General features: G+C 41.5%; 2 protein-coding genes across 6 annotated transcripts in view; one reads left to right on the top strand and one right to left on the bottom strand.

Moving 5' to 3' along the window:
• Positions 1–9,491, top strand: part of PER3 (period circadian clock 3) — a 69,671-nt gene extending 60,180 nt beyond the window's left edge. For 3 of the 4 annotated variants that reach the window (XR_001919294.1, XR_001296649.2, XR_001919295.1), the window contains 5 exons: positions 4,051–4,234; positions 4,806–4,956; positions 6,371–6,731; positions 7,739–7,801; positions 8,116–9,491. Coding sequence is in view for 1 of the 4 variants with exons in the window: in XM_005690741.3 (XP_005690798.2) it covers positions 4,051–4,234; positions 4,806–4,956; positions 6,371–6,523 (488 nt within the window). In the remaining 3 variants the exon portion in view is untranslated. Of the gene's footprint in view, positions 1–4,050; positions 4,235–4,805; positions 4,957–6,370; positions 7,303–7,738; positions 7,802–8,115 lie in introns of those variants that run through there. The other variant, XM_005690741.3, reaches the window with a different exon arrangement.
• Positions 12,633–19,210, bottom strand: UTS2 (urotensin 2). 2 transcript variants are annotated; one of them, XM_018060407.1, is made up of 4 exons: positions 18,592–19,210; positions 15,681–15,788; positions 14,847–14,888; positions 12,633–12,938 (listed from the first exon to the last, which is right to left on the bottom strand). In XM_018060407.1, the coding sequence occupies exons 1-4, from the start codon at positions 18,692–18,694 to the stop codon at positions 12,817–12,819; spliced, it is 375 nt and encodes a 124-aa protein (XP_017915896.1). In that variant the 5' UTR covers positions 18,695–19,210; the 3' UTR covers positions 12,633–12,816. The 2 variants fall into 2 exon arrangements, with proteins under 2 accessions (XP_017915896.1, XP_017915895.1); XM_018060406.1 differs by lacking the exons at positions 12,633–12,938; positions 14,847–14,888 and having other exon boundaries at positions 15,407–15,788.

Below are 19,483 nucleotides of genomic sequence, written 5' to 3'. Positions count from 1 at the left end.
AACTAAAGCTACTTCAGTTTGGTAACAGACTCATAACATGAAAGGGCATCATTTAAGACAACTAGAACATGAAAGGGGAGGAGGAAAAGGACAGACCTGTATGGGTAAGTGAAGGTAAGATGCTATCAGCATGCAAAGGGCTATTTTATTTATGAGGTATTTTATGCAAACCTCATGGTAACCACAAAAATCCAGAGCAGAAATCTGAAACAAAAAAAAAAGGGGAAATTAAGAGAAACATTATAGAAAACCACCAAACCAAAATGGCAGACAGAAACACAAGGAAAAAGAAACAATGGGGGAAGAGAGCACGCAGAAAACAAAAGATTAAAAGGCAGTACTAAATCCGCATTTGCCAGTAATCACCATATGGGTAAATGAACTTGTCAATCAAAAGACATGGCGTGGTTGGAGTACTACAAAGCCAGGCTCAATTATGTGCTGCCTCCAAGAGACCTGTCTCAGCTCAACAGAAAAACAGACACAAAAGACAGGACGGAAAATGGTCCTCCAAGCAGATGGCACCCAAAAGAAAGTTGTGTGGCCATACCTGTATCGCACAAAGTAGACTTCAACCAGAAAAACCTAATGAGGTCAAAGATGGACGTTATATAATGATAAAGGGGACAAGTCATCAGGAAGACATAACAGTTGTTAATAGGAGCACTCTTTGCGACCCCATGGACTGTAGCCCACCAGGCTCCTCTGTCCATGGGATTCCTCAGTCAAGATTACTGGAGTGGGTAGCCATTTCCTTCTCCAAGGGATCTTCCCAACCCAGGGATCAAACCTGGGTTTCCTGCATTGCAGGCATATTCTTTACCATTTGAGCTACCAGGGGGACTTTAAAACTCCACTTACATCAATGAATAGATCATCCAGACAGCAAGGATATATTGATGGATGTATATGGTCAATTCAAATGCAGTAGAATACTCATTCTTCTCAAGTCCATATAGAACTTTCTCAGGGATAGTTCAAGTCACAAGGCATTAAAGAAGATGGAAATCATATCATGCCTTTTTCCCCCAGTTACAGTGCTATGAAAGTAGAAATTAACTATGAGAAGAAAGCTGAAAAACTCACAAATATGCAGAGACTGAGGTGGCTCAGCAGGTAAAGAATCTCCCCGCAGTGCAGGAGATGCTGGCAGACACAGGTTTGATCCCTGGGTCCGAAGATCCCCTGGAGGAGGAAATGGCAATCCACTCCAGTGTTCTTGCCTGGAGAATCCCATGGACAGAGGAGCCTGGTGGTCTGCAGTCCATAGGGTTGCAAAGAGTCAGACATAACTGAGTGACTTGAGCACAAACAACATGTTGCTAAACGATTATTGAGTCAAGAAATCAAAGAAGACATTAAAAATTACCTGAAGAGAAGTGAAAATATAACATATCAAAACCTGTGGGATGCAGGAAAAACAATACTAAGAGGACAGTTTATAGCAATCCAAGCCTACCTCAGGAAACAAGAAAAATATCAGTCTACACCCACAAGAACTAGAAAAAGAAGACTAAATGAAGCCCAAAGTCATTAGGAGGAACAACATAAAAATCAGAGAGGGAAGAAATGAAATTGAGATAAAATTGACAAACCTTTAGCTAGGCTCACTAAGAAGAAAAAATGACAAAGCTCTGATAAATAAAACCAGAAGTGAAAGAAGAGAAATACAGTGATACTACAGAAATACAAAGGATTAGAGGAGAATATTATGAACAGCTATATGCCAGTTACCTGGACAGCCTGGAAGAAATGAAGAAATTCTTAGAATCACATAACCTGCTAGCACTAAATCACGAAGAGATGGTGACCCACTGCCATCAGACCAGCCAGATGGACCAGTCACTAGTAGAGAGAGTAAAACAGGTATCAAAGATGTCCCAAGAAACAGAAGTCGAGGACCAGACAACTTCTCAGGTGAATTCTATGCCATGCATTCAAAGGTTTAATACCTCTACTTTTCAAACTCTTCCAAAGAATTGAAGAGGGGGAAACACTTTCCAGCTCATTTTACAAGGCTGTCATTACCTGATGCCAAAACCAGACAAGGACAGCACACACACACACAAAGGAGATGACAGGCCAGTTACCTCTGATGAACATTAATCCTCAAGTGTGGAAGTCGCTCAGTCATGTCTGACTCTTTGTGACCCCGTGGACATACATGGGAATTCTCCAGACCAGAATACTGGAGTGGGTAGCCTTTTCCTTCTCCAGGGGAACTTCCCAACCCAGGGATCTAACCCAGGTCTCCTGCACTGCAGGCAGATTCTTTACCAGCTAAGCCACATATTAGCAAATACATTTAAAGGATCATACATTATGATCACTCCAGTATTCTGGCAGGGTACACAGTCCATGGGGTCCCAAGAGTCGGACACGACTTAGTCACTAAACCACCACCACCACCACCACATTATGACCAAGTGGGATTTATTCCAGGGAAGGAAAGATGTTTCAGCATCCATAGATCAATCAGGGTGAAATAATGTGGCAAACAGGATGAAGGATAATAATCGTCTCAATAGATGTGGTAAAGGCATTTGACAAGATTCAATATCTGTGATTTTAAAAACTCTCTAAAATGGGTATAGAAGGAACATGAAAGTGTTAGTCACTCAGTCACACCAGTTTTTTATGGCCCCATGGACTGTAGCCCTCTAGGCTCCTCTGTCCATGGAATTCTCCAGGCAAGAATGCTGGCGTGGGTAGCCATTCCCTCTTCAGGGGATTTTCTCAACTCAGGGATCAAACCTGGGTCTCCTGCATTACAGGCAGATTCTTTACCATCTCAGCCACCAGGGAAGCCCCAAAGCTCCATTTTCTCTCCATTGGTGACTTCTCAGCTATTCTTTTTTGTTGTTGTTTTTTTCCTTTTTAAAAAAATTATTTTAGTCATTGCTGTAGGATTTATACGTATGTCTTCTACTTATCACAGTTTATACTGTTCTTTCACTTTTTGTCTTAGAACTTTAAAACAGACTATTTCCATTTCGTCCGCTTGTCTTTTGTGCTAAGTAAAATGTGTCATACATTTTATTTCAACATGTATTACAAGTCCCACAGTAAAAATGTTGCTGTTTTTGGCTTTACATAATTACCTTTCAAAGAGATTTTCTTCTAATGAGGAAAAATGTCTTTTATATTTACTCATATGCTTATTTTTTTAAAATTAGGTACTTTGTTTTGTTTTAATTGTTCCAAAGTAAACGAGGAGGACCTGGAAGAATTAGATGCAGGACAGGAAAGGAATGATCTATGAGGCTCCGTAGCAGCTGTAAAGGGATGGGCCTTGGCATGGATGGGTGGCTTCTCTGTTTTAATAGGAGGGCAATGAAGAGAGAATGCGCGTATGAGTAAATTTGTGTTTGGCATCAGGGTAATGAATTTCATTTCTCATAGCTTCCTTTTCTTTCCTTATGTGTGAGACTGAGGAAGGAAATAGGGATCAGAAGATAATCCTGCTGGAAATAGTGCACTGACCGGAGAACTGTACCAGGATTACAGGCTTTCTGATGGTCCTTTGGTGATGATGAATTTACTGCAGAACCAACGTACCCTGTTCCATGTGACTTTATGCTTTTGGCAACTTGGATTCGGATAAGAATGGAATTAATAAGTGGCTTAATCAGAGTTGACATTTTGATATTGTGGGAAATGAAAGGGGAAAAGACTCAGGTATGGCAGAGTGTTACTGAGTGACAGGCTTTGGGCTCTAAGCAGAATGGCTAAAGCTCTGTTCCAGATTCGTAGTTGGAGCAACCGAACAAGCAGGGGAGAAAGTGGAGCTGAGATGCAGCTGGTATGGGTGATGATGAGAAAGGCGGTATGACCTTGAGGAGCGGATAGTTCAGGAAGACTGAGAAGGAGATCTTGGAAAGATGGAGGAACGGGAAGGCTGAGGTGACCTGCGATGACGCTGGGCTGGGTGGTGAAGGACACTACCAGCTAGTCTCCCAGGTCTGTGAAGAATGAGGACCAGCTTGGCAGATCAGCCCCTGACGGGTATTTTCTAATTTGGCTTTCTTTGTTGTTGCTGATTTTTGATAGGAAGCAGTGGCAGCAGTATAAACTTTGCTCCTAGTGATGATTCTTCAGAAATCTCTGAAAATGGGCAGCAATCTCAGGACATACAGGAAAAAGGAACGTTTCCTAAGTTAGCTGAAGAGTCCATCTGGAGAATGATAAAGCAGACACCTGACCACATTCTCATGACGTATCAGGTGCCTGAGAGGTAAGAAGCACGTCGGAGGACCCACCTTTATACAAGTGTTCTGTGGTTTCTTGTGTTTTTTAATACAAAGTGATTTTAACATTTTTATACATATCCTCAGAGATATGTATTTTCAGATTCATTGATTTGAAGTCAAATGGTGAATGATTTCTTAAAACAATGGTTGTGGTGGAAGTGGATACGAATGTTACATGTCATAAGGTGAAAACAGAGAGGCAGTGCCTACCAAGATGGCTCACCGGTACCTGAACTATTATTAAAGTCTGGACTTATTTTTTTCTCATTCTAAAAGAAGAGCAGACCTGAAGGACACCTGTTTCTTCCATATGACTCATTAAAACTCTATGCAGGTGTTTTCCATCAAGAAAAAGAGGTCTAGCTTTACCAACTTGACAAAGAAATGAGTCAGGTTTTTTTTTTTTTTTCAATGTGAGATATGAAGTCATACTTTAATGAGAGATTTGAAGTATGTTACAAACCAAAATGAATGTTGGTCTTGGATGACAAGATAAGAACCCTGTGCCTTGTTTAGGACGGTGAAGCGCTTGTTTGTCTACTTGTTTGTTTTCAGGGTTAAAGAAATTGTACTGAAAGAAGACCTAGAGAAGCTGGAAAGCATGAGACGGCAGCAGCCACAGTTTTCTCGAGGGCAAAGGGAGGAGATAGCCAACGTGCATTCTTGGATTCACAGCCAGGCGATCCCCCGGGAAATAGACACCCAGGTAAGCACAGTAATAACAGCTGTTGTGTGCTGACGGCTTTGTGCCGGGCAGTGTTCTGGGCTCTGGCTGTACCCTTGTCCCTTGGTTTCTGCAGGGGATTGGTTTCAGGGTTCCCGGCGGCTTCCAAAATCCACGAACGTTTAAGCCCCTCGTGTTAAACAGCATAGTATGTGCACGTAACCTGTGCACGTCCCCCTTGGGGCTTCCCTGGTGACTCAGACAGTAAAGAATCCCCCTGCAGTGCAGAAGATCTGGGTTCAGTCCCTGGGTCAGGAAGAGCCCCTAGAGAAGGGAATGGCTACCCACTCCAGTTTTCTTGCCTGGAGAATTCCATGGACAGAGGAGCCTGGTGGGCTGCAGTTCCTGGGGTCACAGAGAGTCAGACACAACTGGGCGACCGACACTTTCACTTTACTTCACTATGCAATCCTCCCATACATCCTAAATCATCTGCAGATTACTTAGAATACCTAATCCAGTGTAAATGCTGTTTAAATAGTTGTAAATTCAATGTGCATGCTATGTAAATAGTTGCCAGTGCATGGCAAATTCAAGTTTTGCCTTTTAGAACTTTTTGGAATTTTCATCCCCAAATGTTTTGGATCTGTGGTTGGTCGAATCTGTGGATGTGGAGCATGCAGATACAGAAGGCCCACCATGCATTGCATTTTTCCACTGGAAACCTTACTTCTCACAACTTCCTCTGTGGGATGTGTTATTACCCCAACTTTACCAATAGCAACAAAGTGAGGCCTTGTATATCATGGATCAAATTTCAGTCCCAGTAAGGATGTGGAACCCTTGAGTGCTGACTGGACTATGTCATTTTATGTAAGGACGTGAGCATCCATAGATTTTCATAGCCTCAGGGTTCTGGAGCCAAGCCCCCTGCACAAACTGAGACACAACTGTGTAAGTTCACACAGTTCATCAGATTTTAAATACAGGTCTTTTTGACTCCAAGTGGTTTTTTCTTCCACCCGTTGGAATGTTATGGGCCAGTTAGGAATAAACACACCTGGTTTGATCCATGCTTGACTGGAGAGGAGAGTATAAGATTTGCATGTCAAATATACATGCATGTTTGAGAAGAGTTCAAACTCAAGATGTTAGATTCACACCAGAGGTAGGATTTCTGTGGGTAGAGTATGTAAAGAATTCAAGCAAAAGTATTTAAATGATTACCATCATTTACCTTCTAATAATGAAGAATGAAGTATAATAGTCTTATTAGATAAATATAGTGAAATTATATAAATTAGTTAAATAAATGTAAATAAATAAATGATAGTCTTATTAAATAAATTATGTGGGGGAATTAGACATAGGTTGCTAGGCCAGCACTTTACTGACTTTAGAACTTTGCAGATGACTTGACATCAACTAACCTACCTACTCTTGTTCCCCTTTGGAGGGCTGTGTCACCTGCGGACACAGAGACTCAGCTGGTGATGCTGCAGACCCCATGGTCCGGATCCAACAGAAGCAGCAGCCGAGTGACTCTGAAGGACCTGCACTGCCTCCCCAGACCTGTTGGACTGCTCCTCCTCCCTGTGATTCTCTCTGAACCCTTGCAGCTTAAGTGACCAGGAAGCTGTCATTGAATGTTAAGGCTTTCCCTTCTTGATTTTTTTAGCAGACATCTTTTTCCTGAAGCAGACATTGTATATAGATTCTTTCACTCCTCTTTTTTCCCAATGTATTTAAACTGGCGAATAGACTCTTTTTCTAGTTTATTAGCTGTCCTCTAATGAGACTGGATGGCCTCTAAAGAGGTATGTGAACAGCCAAACTTCATTTCAGGTGTCAGCCCAAATAAATTGTAGTTAGGAGTATAGCAAGAAAAAGCCCAAACGTTAGCCTCATTGGTTTTGTTCTGTTGTTACGTGAATCATTTCCTGCCCCACAGTAGAGACTTGAAGAAATCCCCACTAGAGGTCACGCACCTTTCCCGACAGTCTCCATAACCGTGTTGCCCTCGCCTGGTCGTTGCACGGTGACACGTGCCTCCACAGTTAAGCTCCAACATTCCAGAGTTCTCACAACACAGGTCACTCCAGCATTTACCAGTATGAAAACGTATTGCTCACTGGTATCCTGGAAATTCCTGGTTTTTAGGGTTGAACTTTGACATTCATTCTTATAGATGCTTTTCTTTTTGATTTTCTGCCTTCCACTGAGATCCCAGAAGTCTTCTCTTAAACGTAGATGAGCTTGGGCTTCCCTGGTGGCTCAGTGGTAAAGAATTCACCTGCCAGTGCAGGAGACGTGGGTTTGATCCCTGATCCAGGAAGACCCCACATGCTGTGGAGCAACTAAGCTCGTGCGCCACAACTACTGAGCCTGTGCTCTAGAGCCCGGCAGCCACAGCTACTGAGGCCCACATGCCCCAGGGCCTGTGCTGCGCACCCAGAGAAGCCACCACATGAGAAGCCCATGCACGCAGCTGGAGAGTAGCCCCCGCTCACCATGACTAGAGAGGAGCCCGAGCAGCAACCAAGACCCCACACAGCCATAAATAAATGAATATATGTACATTCTAAAAAAACCGGTCAGCTTACAGTGGGCTGATTCCTTGAAGGGTGTAAATTAGGTTTTGCATGTGTAATGTTAAAAACAAAAGAGCTTCTAGCTGAATCACCTTCTGACTCATCTCTTTTTACATTTTTAAATAATGATTGTAAACATTTTTAAAGTTATGTAAGTTCTTACGCGTGTGTGTTTAAATATCCTATCAAAACTAACAATTCACTCTTTCTTTTTCAACCAATTTATGCAAAAGGAGGTCTCTCCGTCCCTGCCAGAGGTCTGATGGCCACTGTCTTCTCTCTGCCCCTGAATAAAGGTGAGTGTTGCCCTTAAGTAGGGGTGAGAGGTCTCTGGAAGGGCCCTAGCCGAGGGGGATGCCAAGTCTGCCACAAATCAGGGCCTCCTGGGCCTGTTATAGTCGTTCTCCTGAGTAGCACATGAGTTGTTCACTTGATAAGTCAGCCCTCTTCTTAGAGAGCTGATGATTCCTTCTCAACCCTGAAATGGTATCTAATTCACACCCGTGCAGGTCAGAACCAGGAATAGAAGAAAATGAAGACCCCAGTAACATTTTCTCGTTTAAATAACATGCAACAAACTAACTTACTCTTCTTTTGTTGTGTTTTTTAGGAAAATGCTTCTCCCTTTCAAGTTTTATAGCTTTTTATAAAATGCTATAATCATATAATCATAATCAGGAGAATCGACCTTTCTATCCATGATGCTGCTGGACCCTGACCTGAGACTCAAGCCCTCAGCTTAGATTTACTTTCTAAAGTAGAACAGTTGGCCCTTGGTATCTGCAGGGTGAAATCCAGGAACACTCAACGTCCCTTCTATAACAGGAAGGTTCGCCAGCCCTCTGTACCTGTGGGTTCTGCATCCAGAGTTCTCTACCCTCCCCAACTCTTCCCACCTCGATCACAGGGGCCGGCTGTAGTTTCCAGAATGTACTTCTTTCTTATAACTGTCGGAACCACTTTGAAACGATGACTGTGACTTTTCTAGAATTTTCTCACTTGAAGCCATTCCATGCCCATATTCCTATCTTAGGCTTAGAGAACTCTCCTGTTCTGATCCATCTTGATGGTTAAATGATCTCTGAAGCCCTCATTGCTTTGGTCAAGTTGTGTGATATTTTTGCCCTTGGTGAAAAATCAAATTTTAAACAGTGAACCAGCCTGGATATTGTCATGGATAGAATCATTGCAGCCTTCTGTGCTGATGACCGTTTTAATCTGTGTAAATCAGAAATGACACGGAGCCATCAGAGGACCATTCTGCATGTCCGTATGCACTTTTTAAACATGACCTTCTCTAGTACAAGCCCTCTTTCAGATTTCTTTCTGGATGTTTGTTTTATTGACATTTAACTGTTTCTTTGCGTTACTACACATTTAGGCGCAAAATTGGTGCTTGTTGTAAGCAGATCTATAAAACCAGTTATAGTTTTGGTGTTTTGGTAAATAGCTGAGCTGGTATATTTTAAAATGACCATAATGCTTCTGCTTCTGGGGATGAGCAGAGAAGGCTCAACAGTGCTGGCTTCTCCCCACCGCAGGGGCTCCACCCAACTATAAACCATCATTGAAGTTTAGTAACTTTTTGTATTGATGCCTGTGGAAATCAGTAATAAAAATGTGTACTACAGGTTTCCGTGTTTACGTAAATGTTACCAAAAGGCTGTGTTTTTTTGGAAAAGAGGTCAGAATTTATCAACAGATGCTGTGTGAATGGAATCATTTTACAATTAAGTACAACTTCATCATAACTCGAAAGGTAAATTTAATCCAAATGGAAATTTTGTACCAGCTAAGTTTATCATTTTGTGGATTTCCCTGTTTTTAATGGTTATTAATATTTTAATCGGGTATCTTTTTTAAAAACAATAAACAGTGAACATGTAAAGCTTGAGAAGTTTTCTTGCACTGCATGAACAAACCTTTGCCCCGAATACATAAATCGCTTATATCATTGAGAAGTATTTCCTGAGATTGAAACACACTGCAGGGTGCTCACGTTAGGGTCATTCTGTACACATGTCTGTGTCGTCACTGCATCTGAGCTCCTTCCCAGTGATAACACGACACTCGGTCCTCCCTTCAGAACTGGGCTTTCACTGTCTCCTGGAGTTTGCTCATACTCATGTCCATCGAGTCAGTGATGCCATCCAACCATCTTATCCTCTGTCACCTGCTTCCCCTCCTGCCCTCAGTCTTTCCCAGCATCGGGGTCTTTTCCAGTGAGTCGGCTGTTTGCATCAGGTCGCCAAAGTATTGATGCTTCATCTTCAGCATCAGCTTTCCAATGAATGTTCAGGGTTGATTTCCTTTAGGGTTGACTGTTTTGATCTCCTTGCTGTCCAAGGGACTCTCAAGAGTCATCTCCAGCACCACAATTCAAAAGCATCAATTCTTTGGCACTGAGCCTTCTTTATGGTCCAACTCTCACATCCATACATGACTATTGGAAAGCCATAGCTTTCACTCCATGGACTTTGGCAGCAAAGTGATGTCTCTGCTTTTTATACAGTATCAAGGTTTGTCATAGCTTTCCTTCCAAGGAGCAAGTATCTTTTAATTTCATGGCTGTAGTCACTGTCCGCAGTGTTTTGGAGCCCAATAAAAGAAAATCTCTCACTGCTTCCACGTTTTCCCCTTCTATTTGCCATGAAGTGATGAGACTAAGACTTAGTTTTTTGAATGTTGAGCTTTAAGCCAGCTTTTTCACTCTCCTCTTTCATCTTTATCAGGAGGCTCTTTAGTTTCTCTTTACTTTCTGCCATTAGAGTGGTATCATCTGCATACTGGAGGTTGTTGATCTTTCTCCCACAACCTTGGTTCCAGCTTGTGATTAATTGAGGCCAGCATTTCACATGATGTACTCTGCATATAAGTTAAATAAGCAGGGTAACAATATACAGCCTTGACGTATTCCTTTCCCAACTTTGAACCAGTCTGTTGTTCCATGTCCAGTTCTAACTGTTGCTTTTTGACAGGTGGTCAGCAGATAGGTAAGGTGACTTGGTAATCCCATCTCTAATAATTTTCCTCAATTTATTGTGATCCACACAGTCAAAGGCTTTAGCGTAGGCAGTGAAACAGAAGTAGATGTTTTTCTGGAATCCTTTTGCTTTCTCTTTCTTCCAACAAGTGTTGGCAATTTGATCTCTGGTTCCTCTATTTTTTCTAAATCCAGCTTGTACATCTGGAAGTTTTTGGTTCACATACTGCTGACACCTAGCTTGAAAGATTTTGAGCACTACATTGCTAGCATGTTAAATGAGTGCATTTGTATTTTAATGCCTAATTTATAAAATTTAGCTATCAAAGTTACTCTTTCAGATTCTGTAGAGTGAACCTGTGTTTCACAAAATCTGACTGTGGAACCCTGGCAGCAACAGTCTCGGAATTAAAATATGAATTGGGATCCTGAAGCCAACAGGATTCGTTAAACATCAACCCTTTCAAACCACCTGCATCTCCAGTCACCAAAAAAAAAAAAAAAACCAGGAAGGGAAGAGAGCTCAGTGTTGATGGAGTGTGCTCTCCAACAGGGACTGTTCTGGTGCTTCCCTGTGAATTATCTCATTTAATGTTTGCAACCACCCATGAAATACGCAGCGTCACTGCTCGCGTTTGACGGAGAAGGACCCGGGGGTCGTGGGGGTTGGATGACCTGCTTGAGAGCTCACAGCTGTGTGGCCACAGGGACCTGACTTCAGAGCCCGGGCAGTAAGAGCAGTCGCCATGTGTCTGCCACAAAACAGGAGGGGTTTCCGGTTCTACTGCAGTGATGAAATCCATTCTGACCTCTTCCTGGCGTCATTAACTTCTTGTAGCCTGTGGTGCCAGAGTGCTTTTTTAGGGGATTGAATTCAGTTGAACTTCAGCATCAAGAGATGCTACAGCAATCCTCCCAGCCAGCATGGTCCTGAGATGACACACATCCATCCTTCAAGTTGAAAACAACCTGCCCTGCCAATATGTTCTTGATGCCTTAAATAAGGAAGGGGAAGATTTATCAGACCTGCATTCAAAAGAGATTCTGGATGGCTGTTGCTAAGATCAGTACTGACTATGTGGCTATTAGGCACAGACCTGACCCTTCATTCCTTGTGAGTTGGGAGTATGGTTGGCAGAGCATAGGAGGGGAACCCCAGTTTCCCAGGAGAGGCACTCCTCCCATGGGCATGGGCATGGGCATGCTCCATACTCTATACAGAGATGAGCTACGTCAGTATATTAAGAGGATATAATGTATTAAGAGGATAAGTTAGTATGTGCATACACACACATGGTTTTAAAAATTTAGCAAATCAGACTATTTCTTCCATTCCACAATTTAAATCCCACCTCTGCTTTCTTCTCTAGGGAACAGATTATGAAGGTATTTTTCCTAGTATTGTGATCCTTGAGCTCACAGCAACTGAGATTGAACAGACTTCAGTGTTCAGAGATTAAAGTTTTCACGAGTTCAATACTCAGGCCAGCTAAGGAGAGGGGATCTGAGCATGTGGACATTTTCCATCAGAAACTAAGGAGAATTCAGACTGTTTCCAGCCCTTGTCTTTCAGTCCTTTACTGTAGAGCTTTTTCCAAGCTTAGAACAGATTTTTTTTTAAGTGATAACTTACACTGTTATTTGTAAGGGTTGAGAGGACATCATTGCTAAGATAATGTAGTTTAAATGACTTGCAGTTTTACTATTTTAAGTAAAATCTGCAGTTATGACTTCTTAGTATTTGCTTCTGTTCATTTATTCATTTACTTTTCAACTTTTGGATAATTCTTTAAGGATAAATCGATAGAAAAAAATATAGGGGCTTCCCTGGTAGCTCAGTGGTAAAGAATTCACCTGCCAGTTCAGGGGACATGGGATTGGTCCCTGATCCAGGAAGATCCCTCATACTGCGGAGAAGCTAAGCCTATGCGCCACAACCACTGAACCTGTGCTCTAGAGCCCGGGAGCCGCAGCTGAAGCCCGCATGCCCCCGAGTCCGTGTTCTGCAACAAGAGAAGCCACCACAATGACAAGCCTGTGCACCACAACTAGAGAGCACAGCCAGAATAAATAAGATTATTTCAGAAAAGAAAAAGTGTAGATTTTCCGGGTACTTTTTTGTTTGTTTGCTTCTTTTTCAGGATACGTTTTTAAGTTAAACAACCACTCATAGTATCTGCAAAACATAGAGGATTTATTTTCCAAATAATAACGAACAGGGTCTAGCTTGCCTAGTTTTTCATCTATACTGCTTTCAAATCAAGCATTTTTATTTTACATTTTCTCAGATGGTCGTCTTGGGGGTGACTAGTAGATGGTCATTTTGCTTCAGACACAGTATTTCCAGAAGCATTCAGAGGAAGGTCCACGTTTCTTAGATTGTTTCCTGATTCTGGACAAAAGGTCACTCAGGAAAAGCTTAGGATCTTGCCCGGAAAAAGCCTGAAATTAAAAAAATAGATTATTAATTAATTGAGTGCTACCCACACACAAATGAACCTTACTCAGATACAGGACCTTTAAAAGGGTTTTTTGGTTTTTTTTTTCTGTTTCATGGGATAGAATTGCCATGAACACCCAGTATGTAGACTCTGAAAGGTCTCTTTGTGCCCGGCCTGTGGTCCATCCAGTCTATTTAGCCTTGTGACTGCCATGAATTTTCCTAAACCTTCATTTACCTATTTCCGTTTCATCTCTCAGTAACATGTTCTGTATATTTAATGTCTTCTGTGTAAATCAGATCTTTTCTTTGTCTTGAAATTAACTTTAATCATGGACCTTTGTTTTCTTTTTACTCTAGGATTTTATGAGCATCTCTACTAATCACCTTTATGATTTTAGAGTCTTTCACCATAATCTTTCTACTCAGAAGAATATAAATATCTGACGGATAACTTTTAATGTAATGGAAGCCATACCCTCCCCTTTTGTGTGGTCTACCCCACCTGGGAACCTCAGGCAGTGTATGCCATCTTCAGAATTGAGGGCTTTCAGGGTATATTTTTACAAGGAGGTTAGGGGGCACTACACCAAAAGAAGATGTTTCTGGTCAAAATATTTGGGAAATTCTTGATTAAAATTAAATACATTTATCTCATTTCCTGGAGGCTTTATACACAAAAAATTGCCAGGACAGGAGAGGGGTTAGAATTCAGGGCAGCCTTGTAGATTGGCTCTGTGGGACTGATATTCACAGAAAATCCTTTGGTGGTTTAGTCGCTAAGTCGTGTCTGACTCTTGCGACCCCATAGACTGTAGCCTGCCAGGCTCTTCTACCCATGGGATTCTCTAGGCAAGAATACTGAAGTGGGTTGCCATTTTCTTCTCCAGGGGATCTTTCTGACCCAGGAATCGAACCCAGCTCTCCTGTATTGCAGGCAGATTCTTTACCAGAAGAGTTACCGGGCATTCAAAGGACCTTACAGAAGATCCTGTAGGAAACACTAACTTAGCTTTAGGACTTCCCTGGTGGCTTTCCAGGTGGGGCTAGTGGTAAAAAATTCACTTGCCAGTCCAGGAAACCCAAGTGATGCAGGTTTGATCCTTAGGTCAGGAAGATTCCCTGGAAAAGGAAATGGTACCCCACTCCAGTATTCTTGCCTGGGAAATCCCATGGACAGACGAGCCTGGCGGGCTACAGTTCATGGGGTTCCAAAGAGTCAGACATGACTGAACGACTGAGCTCAGTCTAGTCTGAGGGGCTGATAATGATCAAAACAGATTTCTCTTTTAGCGGTTAAGGTCCTCCACTAATTGTGCACCATTTCTAACCATTGAATATTTTCATTAATCATGTCCTACTGTAGTCTGTCTCCTGCACCCAAAATTATCTCCTTCACATTCTCCTTTCCCACAAAGATTCCCTCTCAGTGTTTTGACCCTGTCTTTCTTCCATTTAGATATAATATGACAGTGCTTTTCGAACTTTACTGTGCATACAAACCATACGGGGGAGTCCTGTTAAGATGCAGACTTTGATTCAGTAGGTGCTGAGGGTGGGGCGAGTCTGCATCTCTCAGAAGCTTCCAAGTGACCCCAGTACTGCTGGTCCTTGGACCCAGTGAAGATAACCAATGACACAGCCCAAGTGGATGACAGACTTGAGGGAAAGGACTTATCTATTTCTGATTCTCTAAAACTTGTTATGATCATTTATCAGAGATGAACTAGGTAAGTTCTTGTTGTATCCACATTTTACATGGATCAAAATTTGGAAAAAAATAATGCCTTGAAATAATACTGGGTGTTAAGATTTGTACTGAGAAGGCTTGACTGGTTCGTATTGAGGCTCCTCTAAAGTCAAGGCATAGAAATGTTCACCTTTTTTAACCTAGCTCTCATATAGGACCTACTTACCTTTCTCATGTTTCCTCTTGGGTAAAAAATGTTGGTGATGGGATCTGGAAAACAGTATTTTGAAACCATTCATTATCAGATCTATTATTTTCATTTTATCCTTGTCTTATTTAAAACACACAAAATAGAATATTACTAAATCATGTCTAGTTCCTGGTTTTCCTTTCTTCACACCGCAATGATATTTATTTGAAGGAGGATAGGCAAGCACTTGGCTCTCTTCTAGCCTCCAGAGTTCACAAAGGGCACTGCATCTTCCTCAGTGAGTTAGCAGTTCGGTAGTTGTCAACAATACTTTATTACAAATGAATTTCTTTCTACAAAACCAAAGCTATTAAAAGACTCCAGAACGTTCTGAGCAGTTGTATCTGTGCTAGGAGGAATGCTGTCACTGAGAAAACAGTAAAAGCTGACATTTTATGGGTTATTTTGTTTGTGATGAACATTTTACTTGCATTTCCTCATCGAATCTTCTCAATAACCCCATGAGATGGGGATTTTGTTTTTTTAATCATTCCTGTGTACTGGTTTAAGAAACTGAGATACAGATAGATTAACTAACCTAAGTGGGAAGTAAATTGTAAATTGTACTTATTGAAAACTGGGATAATGCTCTTCTTCCCTCCCCTTGCAGCCCCCCCCCCCAACCCCAAAAATCATACAGAGAACAAATATGCTGAGCGGCCAAGCAGAGAAGGATGCTTGCAAGGAGTTGCTGAGAAAAAGGAGACAGAAGATGGCAGAGGAAGACTGTATGCAGGAGGGGAGAGTGTGACCACTCAGAGTAAATCCAGTAGCAAAGAAATCAGACAGCCTGTAAGCACGAGTCATTTTACCTGCGTTCCTAAGACCCTCTCCTGTCTCTGCGCCTGACATCTCTGGCAGCATCTGCAGAAGAGACGCTCTTTCCAGCTCATCCAGAGTTGATCTGACATCTTCAGGTGCTACACAGAGCAATGATTGATATTAGTGTCAGCTCCTGCTTCAGTTCTTTAGGGAGTAAAGAACCATTGTCTTTAGGGAGGTACCAGGGACAGGGAGGGGCTTCCAGGGGGCTCAGTGGTTAAGAATTTGCCTGTAATGCAGGAGACACAGGTTCTATCTCTGGGTTGGGAAGATCCCCTGGAGGAGGAAATGGCAACCCACTCCAGTGTTGTTGCCTGGGAAATCCCATGGACAGAGGAGGCTGGTGGGCTATAGCTCATGGGGTCACAAAGAGTGGGACACAACTGAGTGACTGAGCATGAGCATGCACCAGGAACAGGAAGCTAATACTAGACAGATTTCAAATCCTGAGTTCATGGTTCGTCATTAGCAGTATTTGAACAGCGAAGTGGAAACGCTACAGTCCAGTTTGCAAGCCAACAGAACAGGAAATCAGGAGGTGCGGGTCTCATTCTGACTCCTCCTGCCTGCACAGCCTTGCTAGACGCTCACCACCCTGAATAAGAAGGCAGGGCTGGGACTGCCCTGGTGGTCCAGTGGTTAAGACTTCGCACTTCCACTGCAGGGGGTGTGGATTCAATGCCTGGTCAGGGAACTAAGATCCCACATAATCCAAAAAGTAAAGAAATTAAAAATTTTAAAATTTTTTAAAAAAAAGAGTGGATTAGGCTGAGCCACAGGATGAGTGAAAAAACATTCCCACTTACAAAGTGATTCTTCTTCGTCTCTGTTTACCTACTGCTATCATTTGCCTTTTGCCTTTAGATATAGGGGTGGCAAAATTGGAGTTAGAGGAAAAGTAAAGGAGTGGTTTTCTAAAAGACGGGCTTTTCATGTTCTTCCGACCTGGTGGTTCAGACAGTAAAGAATCTGTCTGCAATGCAGAAGACCCAGGTTTGATCCCTGGGTCAGGAAGATCCCCTGGAGAAGGGAATAGCAACCACTCCAGTGTTCTTGCCTGGAGAATCCCATGGACAGAGGAGACTGGTGGGCTAATACCCATGGTGTTGACAAACAGTTGGAGACAACTGAGTGACTCACTCACACACACCTAAAGTAAATAGGATAACATCACTTCTTATCTGGCCTCTAAGATTTAGATACAATGATCAGAAACAAGTCAGCTTTACAATTTTCTTTGAAGAAGTTGATAGCAACATTTTCAGTGTGTAATTTGGTCAGCTTAGTAGCATAGAAGATACTTGGTAAGTTTGTGTCAGGTGTGCAAAAGGTGAGTGTGAGGGCTGGTGAGTGATACTGAGTCCAGATTGTTCTCTTGGCCAGTTTCTGCCATGAGGTGATCAGAACCCCCAGGGAGTCCTGTAAAATCTGCCTGCTTCACTAAGGCTTTCAAATCCTCAGCTCCAACCTTGATTGGAGAATAGAAAGCAAGCCATCATGAAGGCTTCATGGTACTTCTGAAGAATGTTAATGAAAGTCTACAAAGTTTGGCTGCATATCAATATTTTTGTCATGAAGGATCATTTGTTTTGTTGTTGTTTGTTTACAGTTGCCAAGTCATGTCCGACTCTTCTGCGACCCACCAGACTCCTCTGTCCATGGAATTTTTCAAGCAAGAATACTGGAGCAAGTTACCGTTTCTTTCTCCAGGGGACCTTCCCAACCCAGGGATTGAACCAGAGTCTCTTGCATTGCTCAGCTGCCAGGGAAGGATCATTTATGGAGAAACAAGTAAGTAGGAAAAAAGTCAGGCAAAAATGCTAAGGTAAGCTGCTACCTATTAAGAATTGGAAAGGGGATGCTACACTCACTCAAGTCTTTAAAAAATCATAATAATGACATGTAATTTTTTGAGGATGTTAGTAATATCTGAATATTCATTCTTCATTTCACCTTATGCTTTTCAAAGTTTTTTTTTTAAATAGCAGAGATTCGATAAAGTTAATGCTCATTTTAACCATTAAGATGACTGCCACTTCTGAGTTCAGTGACTCTGGAAAGTGATTAATAGTGCACGAATTAGTGCTTGACTATTATCAGAAAGCTGCTTGGGAGAAACCTATGGACTAGAAATTATAAAATTACTGGCTTACCAGAGTTTTATTTCATTTATTTAAAAAATGTCTGAAAGTACCCACAATTAAAATCCAGTTAAAATGATTATGAACACAATCCCCAAACATCAACTTTTTCTTTTCTTTTTTCCCCAACCTTTTCATTTCTTAAATTAAATGAAGAGCTAAAAGCACAATAAGTATGTCCTTGACTGATACACTTTAAAAAATTCAACTTAGAATTGAACTGAATGAAATATAAACCAAAAGGAAAAGATAAATGAACTTGGAAATCTGTGTCTACTCTAGTCCCAGCTGGTTACTTTTTTATATTTTAAAAAACATTTTTGTTTCATGTAACACATGTCAGATGATTGCCTTTTAACTTAAAATAATATAAGATAAAATCAAAATACTTTAATCTATAATTGGAGCAACCAGTTCTGCATTCAACCAGTTCACTTAAAATAAAGACTAAAAGTAATGATGTTTTAAATTTAGTGCCATTTTCAAAACAGAAAAAAAAAGACTGACCAAAATAACTCAGAATTACAGAAGTGACGTTAAATAAGCAATGTTCCCCTTCTACTTTTATATTTTAGAAAAGAAAAAACTGTATCCATTCTTGACTCTGAGACATGCCTTAAGAATCCTCAGAATTCTTTTCATAGCTGGGACTATTAACAAGACTCGTTTAAGAGAGAATTTTCATTTCATCTTTAACTTTGCATTTAAGACCCTTAAAGACTTGTTCAAGACTAACATAAGGGAAAAAAAATCATCTTACCTAAGAACTTCAGGGACTCTTGCCTGGAGTCAAGGACAGGAAGAGACAGGAGCGGATTTAAGGATCCTATGAAAAGCAAACAGCAGGAGACCAGTTTATACATGATTGGCAGGAGATAGATGTCTTCCTTCTTAGCTTCTTTCAACTTGCTCCTTCTCAGGGGTAGAGTCCAGTGTTAGAGCAGTTGCCTGCAACTTGCTTCTTCTAATTCTGTGATCGGCGATTATATATATTATCCTATGACCTCATATCATCCCCTACAAAAAAAAAAAGAAATGAATTTATTGGCTAGGAAGGCTGAAAAGCAATCACTTTGCATTGATGTAATTTTTCAAAGTAGCAACTCATAGACAATAAATTTACTGTCTTGTTGCCTAGTGTACAAAATAGGTATTAAATAAAGAACAGTTACGTTTATAAATCTGGCAAAAAGGAGTAATTGAGAGCAATAAATCTCGAGTTAAAGAAAGGATCAGACATGAGTTGAAGTGTCCAAGACAGGGACATGGATTTATGAGTCCTACCCAGCAGAAGTATTGTGGAGCACTGCGTGAAATGAGTTGATTTTCTTTTTTAATCTTTTGTGAATGAATAGATGAACTGTCATATTTTCTTTGGGGCTGCCATGCCTGAAGATTTCCTAAAGGAAATCAGCCCTAAATATTCACTGGGAGGACTGATGCTGAAGCTGAAGCTCCAATACTTTGGCCACCTGATGCAAATAGCCACCTCACTGGAAAAGACCCTGATGCTGGGAAAGATTGAGGGCAAGAGGAGAAGGGGGCGACAGAGGATGAAATGGTTGGATGGCATCACTGACTCAATGGACATGAGTTTGAGCAAACTCAGGGAGATAATGAAGGACCAGGAAGCCTGGTGTACTGCAATCCAC

This window comes from Capra hircus, chromosome 16 (genome assembly GCF_001704415.2).
Source record: "Capra hircus breed San Clemente chromosome 16, ASM170441v1, whole genome shotgun sequence".
NCBI lineage: Eukaryota > Metazoa > Chordata > Mammalia > Artiodactyla > Bovidae > Capra > Capra hircus.
This window is presented reverse-complemented; position numbering and strand designations above follow the sequence as displayed.

Bases quoted from the DNA above. Each gene is read 5' to 3' on its own strand.
- UTS2 (XM_018060406.1), bottom strand. From the start codon at position 18,694: ATGTATAAACTGGTCTCCTGCTGTTTGCTTTTCATAGGATCCTTAAAT. The intron at 15,789-18,591 runs GTAAGATGATTT...TGCTCTGTGTAG, and splicing joins AGAGTCCCTGAAGTTCTTAG to CACCTGAAGATGTCAGATCA.